Genomic DNA, 16,111 nt, shown 5'->3' with positions numbered 1-16,111 from the left:
GATGTCTGATATCTCACCAGGTATCTGTTGGAGCCACTTCTCCAGTGTGGCCCCCAATGCTCCAATCACTATGGGTCCTACTGATGGTTTCACCCTCCAGGCCTTCTCCATTTCTTCACTGATGCCTTGGTACTTCTCCAGTTTCTCATGATCCTTTTCCTGATAATTCCATCATTGGGGATGGATACATCGATCACTACGGCTTTCCTCCACTGCTTATCCATGATCACTATGTCCGGTTGGTTGGCCACCACCATTATATCTGTCTGGGTCTGGAAGTCCCAGAGGATCTTAGCCCTCTCATTCTCCACTACCTTGGGGGGAGTTTCCCACTGGGACTGAGGAGTCTCCAGTCAATATTCTGCACAGATGTTCCTGTACACTATGCCAGCTACTTGGTGATGGCACTCCATGTATTCTTTGCCTGATAGGACTTGTTATATATCGGCCACTTCAGTGATCTACTGGTAGTACTACCCACGCAGGAGCTTTTCCTCCCATGATGGTTCTTCCATCTCGTTTTTCTCCAGAATCCATTGCCTGAGACATTCACTAAGTGTGTGTATATATATATATATATATATATATATATATATATATATATATATATATATATATATATATATATATATATATATATGTGCGTTATACATATTTTGTCCCCCACAGAATAAATCCACGTCTTGCACCATGACCCTGTGAAATCTAGACAAAACGTGTGTACTTTTCCATGTGAAAGCACCTCAGTTACACACTCCTTCGCTGTGCAAGTGGAGCTTTTCCATTCCTGCTTACAAACAAGCATTGTCTTTGCTCAGACAGTCGTGAAAATGGAAAAAAAGATGCCATGCAGCAAGATTTTTTTTTTTTTTTTCCATTGAAAACTTGATTCAGACAAGATGTGAGAGAAGTTGCATTCTGATGCGTTTCTGAGTGTGTCAGGAGAGCCACTGCCAGGAGAATGTGACACAGCAGGGCTGACAGCTCCATCAAAAAAATCCCAAACCAGTCGTCGATCACTCAGCAAGGATCCAGTCTGCCACGGGGTGCTGGAAGACGATCAGGCGTGCACACAAACACCATAGCAGGAGACCATTTCACCATTTAATGACTCTGGGATTTGCAACTAGCCGAGGAAGAGTTGTTAAGAGTGTTTCAGGAAAACTCTTGGTTGTTAGAAAAGAAACCGTCACGCACCAACCATTGCTGGTTTGTGAGAACTCACCAGGCACAAAGAATGACACAAACTCAGAACAGGAGCACAGCTTCTATATTCACAACAGCACCTTTAACACTGTGAAGTTCTCACATTCACACACACGCACACACACACACACACACACACCATGAAACATCAACACACACCGTGATGTAAAGCTTTCCCCCTTCAGATGTTATTACTCTCCCATGGAGATGTGGGAGTAATCCAGCCTGGATCCCATGCATGACATGTATTTCACGTAGCTTGTGGAAAAAGTTCTTGTCAAGTATGAAACAAAAGCAAAAAGAAGGAATAAAATAGCTGGAGGGCTTATAAAACAGATCTGAGGCAGAAATTATAAAGCATAATGAAACCGTGGGGAATATCACAACTCCGTCTCTTTGCCTCCAACAAGGTAGCATACGTGTGGTTTTACTCGTTTAAAGCTTTCCATTTGATTTATTATTTACCACAACAAATCTGCATAATGTAATGTAATATCAAGGAAATTTAGCCCAGATCGACTGTGTTAAATAAAACAAAAGAAGCGAAAACAATGAAACCAGAACAAAGTCTCTTATTTTCTTCCCTTTAGAAAGCTGTGGCATCATCAGCAGATCTATGATTAATATGATCAGAACACTGTGGATGTTGCAGACATTTCTACCAAATCTGCTAATTTATAATTTAATTTATTATATTTGATGTTAATGTTTTAGTGAATAAATAACAATGAGAAAAATCCTTTTAAAGGGCTATGAAAATACTCGGTTGGAAAGTTGGAAAGTATTAATATTAAAATAATATTGGAAAGTATTAATATAAATATCGGAAAGTATTAATATTAAAATAAAAAAGTATTAATATTAATATTGGAAAGTATTAATATTAAATATTAATATTAAAATAATAGTGACAATCATAATAATGTCATAATAAACACTTCCTGTGTCTTCTAAATACCATTGATTTTCTCACCTCCTGACAACCAAACCAAGACACTCCAAGTTCACAAGTCCAAACATTTTGTCAGAACAGATTTCCAGCTATACACAGCTCATAAACATGGCTGCTGGCTTTACAAAACTCAGCTACCCTTGGGCAACCCTCTGGTCCTACTGAAAAAAAAAAAATCCCACAAGACTAAATCACAGTAGCATCAAACTTGGGGGCTTTGTATCCACATATCAAGCTACTGTGGCAAAAGAAAAAATCTGACTTTCACTCATTTACTTCCTGTTATTCTTAAAGCACGTCTTTGGCAGACACTAAGTTAATAAAAAAAAAATTGGGATTGAGAGCTCTGAGAAATATGCCTCCACCTCCACCTTTGGCTTTCCTCCACTATAAATAAGATATTTCACGTTAGGATGATAAGTCCTTAAGGCCATAGATCGGCACACGAGGGGCACAACTCTGTTGTTCGCCTACAGCAAGCCTCAAAGCTCAAAACCGTGTTAAAACAGGAGCTCTGAGAATTAAAACATCCTTAGAAACAATGAATGGCCAACAATGAAAAAGCAGTGCTATAGCGATGTGCCTGCAGCTGCATTTGTTGTAGATCTCACAAATAACTGAAAACAAATTACAAATAATTTATAGCTTAATTAATGTAGTTGCCGCATTACAGTGTCGAAAGCGGTTGGCGCATTGTACGTTTCCACTCAGACGTTCATTAATCTACCACAAACAGCCATTTGTTTTTCCGCTAAAAGGGCTTTAAGAGGGGACAAACTTTGCAGCCACAGTTAACAAATGAGATGCAACTTTATTGATTCTTTTGGGTAAGTGGGGTCACTATAAGAAAAATAACACAAAGAAAAAAGAAAGAAAATCAAAACGAAAACATGGGCGGTGGCTGTCAATGGCAGCATGAAAAAGATCCACAAGATGCTGTGTAAAATCAATCTTTGATTTTTTGATGAGTCGGTCTTTTGGGGAAGGAATGAAAAGTGAAACTCAATCATCCTTCACATACGACACGGAGCTTATAAAGCAAAAGTATTTCTGCTCTCGATGTTACTCCACTGGGTAATCTAAAGGTTACAGTAAATGTACTTTGTTGAAATGTAATCAGCTCTTCAAACTCTGAATGTATGACCACCTCAATGACAAAACTGGTGCCAGGCCTGAAGCATCAAAGCATGAATCCCACAAAACGTCTGACGGTACAGTTCCAAGTCATCAGTAGCAGCTTCATTCAGTCCTGTGGATTGGACCTTTTTCTCCAGGTCAGCCCACAGATGTTTGACAGTGAAGGATAAAGTACATGGGGGCCAATTCAACACCTCCATCTTCTTTTTGAGCCATTTATGTATGATATTAAGGTCTATGATCCAGATGATGGTGAAAAACAATGTTTACAATATTATATGAAAAAAAAAAAAGATTTGTCAGACAAGGCAACCCACTTCCATTGCTCAATGTTCAGTTCCCTGCAGCAAAGCATCCACATACACAACAATTTAACTGTGGTTAAATTATGGTCAAAACTGCCGCCAGAACAACCCAGCGAGCAGTAGCCGATACTACTTTCCTCCTTTCAGCTCTGTGTAGCCTACAGGTTGCTGCATGGCTGTAATCTGCATGCAACATAACAATAAAATAATGCTTAGTGATGGGCTGCTACATCAATTTACATATGCTATTAATGTGTCTTTAACCACTTAATCCAGTTCAGGGCTGTAAGAAGCTGGAACCTATCTCAGCAATCATTGGGCGGGACGCTCGGCCATTTTGAAACCTGAGACTGTATGAGGTTGGTACAAAGTTTGGATAAAACAGCAGCAACAAGGTGACACTTGGATGGTACGGAACCAACTCTGGCGACGCTGTCAATGTGCCTTCTCTGATTGGTCAATAACATATATATATCAGATGCAAATATGAAGAAAAATCAACCTCAGTTTGAAAAAAGAAAACTTGCAAAATAATTGGATGGGATATACTCACTGATGTGAATGTTTGGCACCTAGACATGGGTCATATGCCGAGGCTAAATTCCAAACCAGAGTCAATAAAGTATACACTATAAAATTCATCTGAGTACAGCTTTCCAATGATGTGTAAGTTATGTGGTCATTATCATGTGTCATATCACCACTGTAACGGACAGGTTGCCTATTAAAGCCACATAGTTTAACATATAAACCTGATTTAGCAGAGCTGATTTTAAGGTTGCTGAGATTTAGAGCCTTTTCTTAGGCTTTAACTGGGTTTTTGCCACAAATAAGTTGATCAAAGCAGCCTTGAAGTAAATATCTATGTATGCCATATTCAGCCTGAAAACAGAGGTATAACTGTTTGACCATGCCTCGCTACCTTAACTGCTCCTTATCTTTTACGTTTTTAGTGACAAAGGGCATGCTGCGGTTTAGATTCAATGACCGAGGCATCATATTTTAGCCTTTTTCAAAGATGCTCAAAATTGTCACACTTGATCATTTTTTCTGCTTCCAACACATCAACTTCAAGGACAGAATGCTTACGTCCTGCCCACCCACTGATCAGGTGCAAAAGAGATGGTCAATGTTTTATTGATTTTTTTTTTTTTTTTCATTCAGCTGTCTGTCAATTGAACACATTCATCAAACTGTGGACCTTGTCCTCCTGTTCTGGTTTCATACTGATAGACGAAATTCTGAATCCACTTTCTCAGGATTGGTGTATTTCAGCTGTTTCGCAATTGAGTTGGAGAAAATTTCAGCATGGCAGGGTGATAGCGGCTCCTTGGAGACTTCACCCGTACTAAGAATGTGAAACTGTCTTCAGGAAAAAGGTCATCAGGAAGTTATAATATTAATTACAACCAAAAGCCATTAGTCTAATGAGATTTGCCGTTTTCATACTCACAATACTAGGTACTGTATAAGGTCTGCATATCAGTGCAATTAACCTCAGAATAATCTTTTAGAAAATGATAATGAACCAGCTGTCTGTCAAACGTAATGAAGACTTTGAGCTTTTTAAGTTGTCTACACATACTGGTTTATTTACATTCAGCTCATTAGAACCAGGATGGAAGAAAACTGTCTCATTTACTCAGGCTCCAGCACTTCACCTTTACCCTCTACATGCTGCCACTACTTCAACATTCACATGGTTTGTTCACCAAATGGACTTTCCAGAACCAATTAAAAAAAATCCACACAAAACTTGTCAAGTCTTACCTGACATCTGTGCTCAAACTTAGTATGGTCACATTTCCCTTGAAGTGTTGAAAAATTAATTAAGCTTAGCAGTGGACAGGATGTCAAAAATACAGGAATAATCTACAGACAAGATGTTAGGAGAGTAAATATATTATATATATATATATATATATATATATATATATATATATATATATATATATATATATATATATATATATATATATATATATATCAGAAGTTGCAGAATGACTCATTTTAGCTGATAACAAAAACATCTTTTTGTTAACATTAAACAGTCAAAATTGTAAAAATACACTTCTGCTTTAATATGGCTAAGCTTCACTCCAAGTTGTTTAAAAAGTTCGACGATTTTTGTTGTTTGATATAAACCCCTGTTTTACTTTTTTCTCATTGACTTAAAGTTCCTTAATGGACAGGTATGGGTTTCACTTTCATTAGTCCTTTATCAATCAAAAAATTAAATAAAAGTGCAGCATTTGGCAACATGCAGTCAGAGGAGATACTGAAGGTGTTTTTTTTTTGTCCACAACAAGGTGAGAAAAATGAATTTTGAAAAAAAAAGAGTATTAAAATAAACACAAAATAAAAAGTGGACTTTTCAGCAATGGCAGACTCAGTCAACTACATTTCACTTGCTGACAGCAAGAGTAGAAGCAGAAAGATCCACAAACAACTGCAGACAGCTGCAGTCAAGACCTGTCAAAACATCACACAGAAAAGAGTCCTTTGAGTTGTGATGTCCAAGACTTTCAGATTCCAGTAAGAGATTCTCTGCTAAAGATATAAAAAATGCATTGTAAATGTATTGCAAGTAAACATTATAACTGTCTATTTTTTCGACCAAATTTAAACTCGAATCCTTTAAAAATAAAGCCAAACTTTTCTAACACCTGTAATTCCCAAACATGTTACCCTGAAACAAATACCTTAAAACACATTTTTATGTCCAGACTTATCTGCATCATCACTGGCAACAAAAGAGTTGCCCAGTTATAGATATTGCAAAAAAAACAAAAAAAAAAACAAAAAACAAACAAAAAAACAAAAACAAATGTTGAGCAACAATATATTCATTTGGATTTGGTTTCTACACTCAGATGACGGTTAATTTTTGTTTTTGCTAATCCATCTGAGAAGACCATTAGTAACTATCCAGCAGGACGAAGCATCTGTTCATCAAAGTCAAGTATTTCAACCTGTCAAATGAGCTCGTCGCTGCATGCAGAACCATTGCATTAATAACAGCTTATGTGGCAACATCCAACACCTGCTGTCGTTTCCAGCACAGGACACTGACTGGCACAACAGCTTGAAGCCTGACCAGATCTATTCTTTTTCAATTTCATGAATTATGCTAATCCAACTGCATCGTAAGGCAAACCATATCCTTCATCACCAGGTCAGTATAGCTGAAAATGCACTTGCAGAAAAAGATAAAGGTCAGCAGAGGGACATAGTTCAGTAAAATGTTCGACTGACCTGCAAGTTAGTGTGTCAGCATGTCTATGTCACCATGATCCATCAAAAACTGCTGAGACAACACACGCTGGTAGAAGTGAGGATTGATACAGAAGGAAATATCCCTTATATAGGTGAGCAGTCTCATATTGTTTTATGAACATGCTGTGTCGGAGATTTGTGTCAATAAGGAAGGCTTTTCTATACATGTGTGTAAGATAAGGGTCATAAAAAGAGCAACAAATAAAGATCTGGATATGAGGACCCTGAAAGCCTGTGCCAGTAGGTCTTTTTCTTCAGTCTCCTACCTGTACCTCTGACATGGAACAACAAAAGGGAGAGAAATTCCTCAGATCTGTGTCTGCTTCTTTCTAAAACTATATATTTAGTTTAAGGGGAAATTGAACATGCAACAATGCATTCTTATTAGCTCTTCTTTTGGTCTGCACCAGCTGTTGGGGGAAATATCTGTATCTTCAGCTGTTTAATGCTCTCCAGCTTCTAACTGCACCCATCTGCTGCTTGCTGGTGAGCAGGTAAGCTGAGCTGGAACTTGCAGTAAAGTTCCATAAAGCCAAGAAAAGTTGCAGATTCACGTGATTTCCCAACTGTGAGCTGTTTTAGGTTGTCACATTGTTTGCCAGCTGCTTTGACAGAGACTGGTACAAATCACACCACACATTCAGAATATTTCTCTACTACCAAATTGAAGTGAACATGATGTAGGGCAAGCAGACAACTCACTCATATCACACAGTAAATCTTACTGTAAGCATTTTTTTTACAAAAGCCGCTGATGAAAAAATTACTTCTACAAAAAGAGTGTGTGTTCAAGCCTCCTACCATTCACTTGAAGAATGTGGGTCTGAAACAGTTTCTCATATCCTTCAGCATGACAGGTGTAGTTGGCCATGTGGGTTGTGGTCACCTTGGTGATGTATAACGAGCCATCATCCCCAAAATCCTACCAAAAATGCACAAAAGACAGAGATTTAGTTTATTAGAAAAAAAAACAAAAACAAAAAAAAAAAACTTGCTATGGAGAAACAGTAGTTCTGTATGAATGCAGTGAGAGCTGGAAATGAATAGTTTGAATGAAAACGCAGCATGCCGGCAGAGCAGATGGGAATCATTTAGAGGCCAGGAAATGGAAACTGTCAGACTCATAAGGAAAGGCACGGCGTGGATCTGTTGTTAATCAATCTAAGACACAAGGTAAAGTCATTTGGTTACAGAAAAATGAAACTCAGGAAAATAACTGTCAAAGTTGCTCTTAAGAGTAATGGCTCTCTGAGAGGACACATTTTTCCCACAATCAGAGAAGAGAAGAGTGATCTGATGGACTTGATCTGAAACTAAAATTGATTGCAGTGGAAATTAATGTTCACGGTTGTTCAAACAAAACCACATAACTCCTGCTGAACATTCGACATGCTAGACCCCCCACTACTGAAAAAAAAATATGCATGATTATGTAAAGACAACAAAAACGTGATGAATTCATGCCTTCTTGTGATCATTAAGCCAGTGAAAATGGAAAATATAAAATGCATAAAGTAGGAGAGCACACAGAAGAATACATTTATCATGCTGCATTACAGAGAGAAGCCCCCAAAGCTAATGAGCCTATTGATGGTGCGCTCCGTCTGGCAAAAGGTGAATAGCTGCCACCTTGTTAAGACCGTGCTGCAATAAAAAGTCATTAACAGAAGAAACTTTCAGCAGCTATTATGTAGAGGCTATGAATAGTAATTTTATAATCTAAACAAGTAAATATATATGTATATATATATATATATATATATATATATATATATATATATATATATATATATATATATATATATATATATATAGACACACATATATCTTATTAAGCCAACTTTCGTTATCAGAGATCCAAAACAAGAGGAAAAACAAAATAATGTTTTAGAATGGTAATCATCTTTTCTTTAACTCAATCCATTCCATATAAACATACATTAACTCTCCAGAGGACCTAAAAACAAAAGAGCTGCCTGTGCTTCCAAGGTTTTGTGATGCACAGCAGCTGGCGTGAGCTTGCTCCAGTTCTCATTAGAGGTTTCACCAGTGCTGCCCAACATGATGAAGGCCAAATGCCAAAACTTATTCATTCCTTCCTCATGGCATGCATTAAAAAATAATTCACACATCTTTAAGAAGTGTGAACCTTTGCTCTTAAGACTATCAACTCTGTCTCCTTGCATCTCATTTCCCATGACTGAACACGGCATTCCTTTGGGGGAAAACTGTCTCCCCTGTAATCATCACCTATGTTTTCTCAGTGAATATACTTTGATCAGTAAAATTTTAAACTTTGAAGCTTTAAACGTCAAATTTACTATAATCATAACTGTCAGCAGAAACAGTGGGGTGGACAGCCATTGTGTTTACTAGCATGTAGTATTTATATAAGTCCGTCAGCTCCCATCTAACTTCCAGTCTTTGAATGAGCAAAGCGTCAGAGCTTCACAATATGAAGGGAAATCGATGGTACGTTTTGGCCCCTTGGGCTGAGAGCATATTGTGTCACCTTCTTAAATGAAAAATGAATGTGGGAGAGAAATGAAACTCAGAGGAGTGGAACAAGCCACGGCAGAGGCTGTCGACACGATTCCTCCACCTCACCTCGCCACCCTCACCTTGGCGATCAGCAGCACCCAGCTCTCTGCAGACAGAGCAGGCAAGCGCAGGCAGGCCTGCTCTGAAGGAAGGAAGACAAGGGCAGGTGGAGGTGGATTTACAAATGGGCCATAGCCCTCAAGAAACTATAATTAATAAAGCTGGCAGTGCTGGGTCACCTTTGAAAGGACATTGAAGGTCCACCTCATGGGATGCCTAACTTCCACCAGTGACAAGGCATTTCAAACAATGGCCTTTAAAAGAAGTTTCTACACCAGGAACTGGTAACTTCAGAGTAACAACATATTTTGATTTTAACAATATGAATTATGAAAGGAAAAGTACCTTATTTTGCATTATATTGTTGCCTACAATTAAAAGCTAAAGTGGCATTGTACGTAAACTAAGTACGCTTTTACAATAAAGGATCAGTATTCTAAAAAAAAAAAAAAAAAAAACCTACCAGAAATCCCATTCATTTAACAAGTTTACATTTTATCTTTTTATGTTCGCAAGACTTCGGCTCCTCTAATGTCTGTATATACCTCACAACATGAAGGTGAATGTTATTTTATTTCTGATGCTCACAGAAAGAAAAATAACAACATATTTTTATTTTGGTTAGAAACCCTGCTTTCATCTTGATAATACACTTTAACTTTTAAGTTATTTCTGTGATTTGTTTTGATTGCGTAGGTGAACTATCTATGCACACTTTGCTGATTTTTCTGACTCTTAAGTGGAAATAACTATTTCTAATTGAATTTACTTATTAAATGCAGAAAACTGAGTGTGACCCCTTGTGATGTGAATTTTTGTAAACAAAACTTGTTTTGATGCAAAACACATCACACACATATTTACTGACTTTGACATGCAGAAACAATAATATCTGCAGATCTGTCCTCCATTAGATACAATGAGAAAATATTCTTTTGCATAAGATTAACACATGATTTAACACTTTAAATCCTTATGAATGAAAGTGTCTTTTCCAGTAAACTTTTGCAGCAAAAGAAAACAATTATGCCTACAAACTGTTATCTCAGATCTGAGGGTATGATCTGTTGCATCATCCATGTGGTGAAAACACTTTGCTGGCTTTGTGGGCTTTTTGTGAACAGAATGAAACAAGTGATGCAATGACAGCTTGTTGAGGCAATCAAAAACAAACAAACAAGAAAAAAAAAAAAAAACAACACCCTACCTGGGATGGGATCTGTAGAGACAAAAGCAGAGGTGAGACAATTAGAGGTTTGGTTCATTCACACCTTTAAAGCTTTAGGGATGACTTGTCAGGAAACATTAACAGAGTATTTTATGTGGAAATGATAAGATAATAATAATTAAAACATTCTTTGCACTTTTTTAGCTTTAAGTATTTGCAGACGATGATAAAACTCTTATTTTTCTGTTTTTATTTGTCAGGGAACATACAACAAATAATGTTCATCTCAGAGGAGGAAAGATGCATTATTCTAGATGTAGCTACAAACACATTCCTATCTGCAGTCCCAGGGCAGGTAAACAAATACAAGTCCAATTAAAACCGTAAAAAATGCCACTAAATAAGCGACATCCCATTGCAATGACACTCATGACGAGACAAAACTCAAACTGATTAACCTACTGCCATGTGAAACTAACAACCAACAACAGGGTTGATTCAACAGGAACTAATATTCTCTCAGCACAGCCTCACTCTGGAAATGATCAAGAGGAACAAAACAAATTTCCAGGAAATTAACTGCTGGATATTGCATTGGATTCTGTTGATTTCTGTTTTCAATTAAAATAGCAAGTGATAAAAATGTCAAGAGATCAACAGATGAAATGATTCTTAACTGAGACCTGATTATAGTTTGTACAGCATGTAGACTGTGTGATTAAAGACTCTCAGAGTACGCAATAGTTCGACCACAAAAAACTTTCATTTTGATAGAAACTGGGAGATTAAATAAGTATTCAAAGTACTTCAATTATTCTAAGTACTTTTATTTGCAATAAATGGCTGATTTATTTGTTTTTGATTTAGCCATCCACCTCTTACAGAGGGTGTATGAATGTAGACTTATATAAATAAATAATAATATACTTTTAATGCTACAAATTGCACATCTTTACTCTGAAGAGATGGCATGAAAAAGCCACCAGTGTGAGATACTGAGCATTTAAAAACTAATTTCATTTAACAAGAAACAAATTCAGCTCAGATTTGATTCATTTCTGGTATTATTCATTGTTTGGGTTTTAATTCTAAACAATGTTTTAATTCTATTCAAAGAACACTTTTATATTTTCCTCACACTATCACTTAAATATATTTTCAAAACTGTTTTTTTTTTTTTTTTTAATATATTTACTTTCATGGTCTGATCTGTAGCTGTTGTCACCATCCCAAGAATGAAACACGAATACTGATGCACAAACAGGCTTTTACAGTGCACAGTGTGACTACCCAGGGAGGACTGAAATACTGACAGTGTTGGATGATGATGATGATGCAATGGACAGCAACTGTCAACTTCATGGAATTACTGTAAGCTGCTTTGTCGAAATTTAGAGAAGCTCTATTGAACTCCTGGATGCAAGCTCCATGTTGGGATTAATGCGTGACTCACTAGATCTGAATCTGGACAAAAATGCTTTAAATAACCACATTCTTGACTGAGAGATGAGAGACTGTGAGATGAGACTACACACCTTGCTCCCTTCTGTGTGTAAGCACAGAAATATGACTAATTAAGGCTGGCAGTGGATGGGCACAAATATTAACTGCCAGCAATTATACAGAAGTGTCTGCAAGGTGATTTAGAATGGGTTTGTTGGTGCCAGGTTCAGACAAAATCCATTTTCTCTTTCTGGACAGAACAACGGTGATTGACTGCAAGTCTAAGAGCCCAAAAATAAATCTGGATTAAGCTACATGTGGTCCTTCTTGGTACTGCATGGTTTGCACATAGTTATTGCACACATCTTTAGAAACCCAGGTGACAGTTAATTAAGTCACTTTCTCTTTCTGTTGGTGTTCAGTGTTAGCAGAGCTGCTCTGGAGGGAGTTTCTGAGTGCCATCAGCGTTATAAAAACACAATCTAACAATTGCAGACCCAGAGGGTCAAAGTAGAGACACAGCGAGTACTATATATGCATCGATATTTAACAGAAACGGAGTAAAGACCCTGGGGGTATGAACGTGGTTTGGGTTTAATTAAAAAGCAGTGTTACTTGAATCTTTCTTACAGCAGTTTTTTTTTTCTTAAGATGATTTACAAGTCAAACTACAAGCTGCAAGGACTGACATTAAATTGGGAAGCTTTGTCTAAGAGTACAATGATTCCAAACCACAAAAAGCCAGGCTCTGATTTATTACCATTACAACCTCCTCTTCTCCCAGGTCTTTCAATAAATAGAAAAAATGAAGATGGTGTGATTCAAAAAGGGTGAAAGAAGAACAGTTTTAAACGTTCTGAAGGGAAATCATAGCAGTGTTAAACTAAAGCATTCCTATTCGGAAGACTCTTGAGTTCCCACAATATGTTTCAAACCCATTTTAAAATGGATTTCTTTTATTCCTTTTATATGTCACTACATCATTCTTCATTGTGACTAAAACAGTTTTTCTCATATTCTAGTACTTGGTAAAAGTATTCCTGGCAGCTTACAGTCATCTTGGAAATGATCCTTCACACCTGAAACATAGCCTATATTCTTTACCCCCAGTGACGCGCTGCAGAGTACAGACCAGTACAGACCCTCACTCAGGCTGCATTACTCCAGGACCTTCACAGTCATGTTCAACATAAATCTTTCTCCAAGCTGAAAATCCTAAGCAATGTGGAAAATGCTATTTCTAACAATTACTCTGTATTCTGTCTCCATCTGTCTTGACCGTCTCAGTACCAACCACATGGATGAGTAGTGAGGTGATGATCTGATCAGAAGGGTTCTCTTCTCGTGGTCCTGGAGTCCATCAGCTACTTTTTTTTTTTTTGGCTCATCTCCAGCTGACTGTTTCATGTGTCTTTTATATGCCATGTGGTATCTGACCACTCTACCATACAGGAGAGTAAAGTGCAGTGCTACTCTGTAAGGTTTTACCATCTCAACAGAGAGCTCTGGATCTCAATTACTGTCATCACTGAGATGTTGGTTGTCTGTCCAAACAAGGTCCTCATCTTCTGTAAAATCAGATCTACCAGGAAGCATTTTGGTAAAACATGCTAAAAGGCACGTTCTCATTTTTAGTTTCTATTATTTCTATTTTAGCGGATTCTGTTTTGCAGGTCTACAGAAAAGTCCACTGAGTTGCCATTTAAATCAAAAATACATCAGGAAATGAATACCAGTACGGGCTGGGGGGGGGGCAAAATACATACAGAGACCACCTGTGGTCAGGACACTGAACTCTGCAATATTTCTTCAGGCAATATCAAAAGATGAAACGAAAAAGAACAGTACTGGATCGAGCGAAGCACAAAGGAAGAAAAACAGTTCTTGGGAAAAAATAAGTGAACGATACATCAAAGCCTGTGCTAACCTTAAGAAACCGTACATGTCACTTTTTTTCCCCACACAAATCCACCATAACATATTCAGAGACTTTTAAAACATTATAAAACATTTCTCTTTCATTACACGCACCGCTTGCATACATTGTTGTTGTCTATGGATTTGATAAAAGCAGCTTTGTTATGCCATACCGAAGCTGTTACTCTCACACATGCCATTGGTACGGCTCTTTATAGGAATCACACATCAACAACCAGAACCAGTGCCTTAGTACAGAGCCAGCTGATGGTGCCAAGGAGGACTGGTGACAGCTGGGTGCCTTTTACTCATTTTGAGGGTCATCAACATTTAATGTTACATTAGTGGCTTCACTGGGTTCCCTTTATCTACTGCGACAGTGTTGACTTAATTATTCACAGCAGTATCACACTCATCTTGGTCAGTCCTGACACACAGAGAGAGGAGAGGAGGCGAAGGAAGGCTGCCTCTGTACCTCATCATGTGAGTATCCTTTGCTTCTTTTGATGTGGATGAAAGTGACACACAGGGCTGTCTGGGGCCGTGCATACAGATTAACACACAGACACACACATACAACAGATATAAAAGTAGGTCCTTCCTCTAGGGCTGAACCTCTTTGGTATCCCCCTTCATCTCCTTTCTCTGCCTGAAATCCCTTCCCTCCCAGCAGTCTCTAAACACAGCCACCAAGAACACAAACTGACATTCTGAATTACTGTCAGGCTTACAACACAAAACCAGTGCCAACAGTAAGGCAAAACATGCTGACAATGGGAGTGATGCCAAAAGACATTGAATATACTGAGAAATATATAGAAGAGAATCAGGAGAAATTTTGATGCAAATACCAGAATCTCTGGCGCTGCAAACTGGTGACACTTCATGGCCTAAATCTGATAACTGCACATGTTAGCGCTCGGCTTACATACATCTCTGACTGTTCGGCAGCTACGAGTGACAGCAACAGGACACAGGGCTTACATTGATATCCTCCAGGTTCAAGCTGTTCAGATATTGATGGTTTCTTCTCCATAATATCGGAGGCCTCCGCTCTCCTGCAATGGCGCAGGTCAACACAACACTCTGGCCAACTGTTGCGGTGGTGACAGCCACTTTTTGGTCATCCGGAAGGGTCACCAGGTAAACATCTGTTGAGAAGAAGAGAAAATTAACCAATGCTAAAAAGCTCCATGGAGGCAGTATTCCTCAGTCCAAGGTTTTGGCTCAATGTTTGTCTCCTTTTTCCTAAGAAATGAACCAACTGAGTAAAAATGGCAACAGTTTGTTTCCTTTGTCAGCTTTCCGGTCAAGTTATTCTAATTAAAAGTTTTAGATTTGTCTTTCTCATAATTAGGCCTAAAAACAAAAATGCACTACATGCACAATACAAAGGTCTCAATTAGCTGCTTAGAGAGGCAGGGGCGGTTTCTTTCTTTTTTTTCTTTTGGTAAATTATTTTTTAATTATTTATAGCTAAAACCTCACAGAGGCAGCACAATTATTGTCGTTTGCCAGCTAATAAAACTGAACTAAATTAAATGCTTTGTAAATATTTGATGCCTTCTCTCTTGTGATCCAACATTTACTACTATGATTATTTATTAGCTAAAAGAACAAACCCAACAATTTTGGGAGGCACCAGCCTTGCTCTTCTGCTGACTGTGGAAATCCCATGTGAATCATGCTGCTTTGTAACTTGAGGTTGTAATATTTGTATATGTTCAATTATCTTAGACTGTAGATCAAGCCAGGCTCTCTGCCCTGCTGCACTGCATCATTTTTGATAAAAGTAACAATCAAAGTAACTAGAAAAGAGTAACCTTCACCTCAGACATAGAAAGACAATGGCTCAGTATTCCTTCTCTCAAAAGTTGCTTAGCCTCGCCTCTGGCCATAACGTGCTCTCTCAAGGTAAACTTTTATCAAACACTGAGAGCAATTATAGCAGTAAAGCCAGCCTGACTGGGCTGCTGAGAGCTCAGCACGGCTATGGTTGGTTAACGCCTTTTTGAGAGTCCAGCGTTTTGAGGAGACCATGAATACAATGCGGAGTCATCCAGTCTTTGATATTATGTAATGCGGTCTGTGAGAGAATGCTTTTTA

At 38.0% G+C, this 16,111-nt stretch overlaps 1 protein-coding gene across 1 annotated transcript in view; it reads right to left on the bottom strand.

Annotated features, from left to right (window-relative positions):
* Positions 1-16,111, bottom strand: part of fstl5 (follistatin-like 5) — a gene marked incomplete at both ends in the record, with an annotated part of 181,762 nt that overhangs the window by 43,375 nt on the left and 122,276 nt on the right. The window contains 2 exons of the mRNA XM_079250055.1: positions 7,678-7,798; positions 14,990-15,156. Coding sequence (XP_079106181.1) covers positions 7,678-7,798; positions 14,990-15,156 — 288 coding nt within the window. The remainder of the gene's footprint in view (positions 1-7,677; positions 7,799-14,989; positions 15,157-16,111) is intronic.

The sequence above is a fragment of the Telmatherina bonti genome (assembly GCF_933228915.1).
Source record: "Telmatherina bonti genome assembly, chromosome: 12".
NCBI lineage: Eukaryota > Metazoa > Chordata > Actinopteri > Atheriniformes > Telmatherinidae > Telmatherina > Telmatherina bonti.
This window is presented reverse-complemented; position numbering and strand designations above follow the sequence as displayed.